This window comes from Penaeus vannamei, chromosome 27 (assembly GCF_042767895.1).
Source record: "Penaeus vannamei isolate JL-2024 chromosome 27, ASM4276789v1, whole genome shotgun sequence".
NCBI lineage: Eukaryota > Metazoa > Arthropoda > Malacostraca > Decapoda > Penaeidae > Penaeus > Penaeus vannamei.
The window spans coordinates 32,288,632-32,291,131 of NC_091575.1; the positions used below are offsets into that span (position 1 = coordinate 32,288,632).

Below are 2,500 nucleotides of genomic sequence, written 5' to 3' on the forward strand. Positions count from 1 at the left end.
CAGCAGCTTTTATTAGTCCAGCTAAATCTGCTTGTAAAACATTCACTTCCCCTAGGTACATATAATTAAGTAGAGCTTCAAGCTCTTCATGTTTTATATCTTTTAGCACTATCACAGGATGTTTGCACTGAGTTCTAGTAAAGATTTCTTCAAAATATTCACTACATGTGGATAGAACCAGTTTATGCACAGGGTAGAATTTGCCATCGCAGGCCAGCGTCACATCACAGTAGGACTCCTGCACAGGAAGGACAGAAATTATTTTAGACTAGGCTTTTTTATTTTTTTAAGATATGTCTCATTATTGATTCAAATAAAATGAATGTTTACCTTCTTGCTGCTTTCCTTAGTTTCTAAATATTGTTTTAGTAAATTACTATCATTGAACATGCATCCAGAGTAAAAACTTATATTCTCACAGACTCCATCAATGTGTCATGTTTCAACTCCATGCGAGGCTGGATTAAACCAAACTCTAGAGGAAATAAACCTACCTTTCTCCTTATTGTTGACAATACATGGAAAAACGTAGATCCATGGTTGTTCCACTTCAGAGATAACAACCCACTATCCATCTTCTTTTCTAGGCCTGAACAAATAAAATTAGATGATTAATTTCTTGTATCCTATCATCATGCTGATTTTCTCCAATTAAAAAACACAGAGAACTATATATAGTAGATCATACATGTATTGTGTATATACATGGTAAATTTCAAAGGCAACTGCAGCTTCTTTGGTAAGTCTTTATGGTATGGATGCACCAGGCTAGGGCAAACTGATGAGTATATTCTTGTATAAGACAGAGTTGCAGTTGTATGTATAAAAGAAACAAAAATCTGCAGATATGAACGGTAATGCCACAAATAAAGGTAAAAATGGCAGAAAGGATCGCTTAAAGCCTAAATCCACTCTGTGGTCATGAGTTTTAACTCTATTTTCCTGTGCATGATGAGGTGAAAACAATTTTTCCTGGTGGGTATTGGGGGGAAGAGGCTCCATCAACCCTCCCCTCGGACATGACAAGTAGCAGGAACTTAGATTGTATAATAGATTCTGTGATGTGGAGTTGGAAACTGAAGGTCGTATGCTTAAAGATATTGTGGAATCCCCTCTTTGAAGCCCAAAATTCTCTACTAATGAATAATATCGCAAAAAATCAACTAGTATACCAAAATAACGCAACAGGATAAGAACATTGTATTTTTGAAACTGACAGTCCAAAAGTTACATTAAGACTTCCTACAATCGTGAAGATTTTAGCATAAGAAAACTGTGTTAAGAATTGACTTGCATTGCACAATTTCTTTAAGCATATGACCATTAGTCTCTGGCAAGTGCATCAATACAATAAGTAACTGCCATTTCTTTTAACAACAAACTTATTTCTCATAAATCTATTGACTGTATCCTGTTAAAATCAAGTTCAAAATAGCAGTGATTTATGACAGAAAACCCACAATCTTAAATCCATTTTAATAGTGTTGCAGTGTCAAGAAGCTACTGCAGCTACCCATGCACTCCAGTAGAGGCCAATAAGCTCCACTACTTATATTCTGGCAAGGAAGAGCTTTCATGGGTTCCTTATTTGAAAATAAATCACCAGGGATATCTATAGGTCTTCTTTTGCCAGAATATCTAGAGTGGAGGTTTGTTTGCATTCGCCCGAGTGCTGACAGGAAATGGGAGAAATGCTGATGCCTTATAAACATTTGCTGTTAACAAAAACAGCAAACATCAACAATAAAAAAAAAAAGACAGCAAAAAGTACGTTTTCTTAAATGCATCTAAATGGTAAACCCCGCAAATGTTTATCTTAACTCAAACATCTTCCAAACTAAATATCATTATTAATTCATGGACCATAGGGCACAAACAGTCCTTTTTCTCTTAAAACATAATTGCATCCTAATATCTAGTTTCATCATGGAACACAAACATGAATATTCAAAATAACTAAGTTGGCCCTCTTCATCCCATGTTCTTCCATGATAATTCCTGTAGTTTTCCTTCAACAAATTTCAGTCTGCATATCATGATGAAGATTTAAAAAAAAATTCAACAGCAGAGAGAAAAACAAGGAGATTACTTTCCAACATCCTGTCTTGTGTCTAACATCACCCGAATTATCAAGTAATCAATGAAGTACTGTCTGTCATTCTAAATAATAATATCTAACACCAAAACACACCAAGGAACCTCTAAACTCGATAATAAATCAGTATTTAAAGTAAAGACAACAGCAATACAACTTATTTCCTCCCTGATATGAAGCCAGGCATTTATAGGCCTTGTCACTGGGTGTGGTTGGCACATCAATGACATCAGAATAGTAATAAGTTTGAACATCACTATATAATATATAAACCGAAAACTCGTTCTTAGTTAATAAAGGGATCACAGACGCTTTGAAATCATCATTATTGTTATGATAGGACTTGAATAACGACGTATTTGTGGGTCCTTCGTCGTGCTTTATCGATGTCCATTTACAAATATT

At 35.0% G+C, this 2,500-nt stretch overlaps 1 protein-coding gene across 1 annotated transcript in view; it reads right to left on the bottom strand.

Annotated features, from left to right (window-relative positions):
• Positions 1-2,500, bottom strand: part of LOC113803254 (protein tramtrack, beta isoform) — a gene marked incomplete in the record, with an annotated part of 16,422 nt that overhangs the window by 13,542 nt on the left and 380 nt on the right. The window contains 2 exon segments of the mRNA XM_070141208.1: positions 1-238; positions 495-589. The exon segment at positions 1-238 is cut by the window's left edge and continues 410 nt beyond it. Of these exon segments, the coding sequence (XP_069997309.1) occupies positions 1-238; positions 495-575 (319 nt within the window).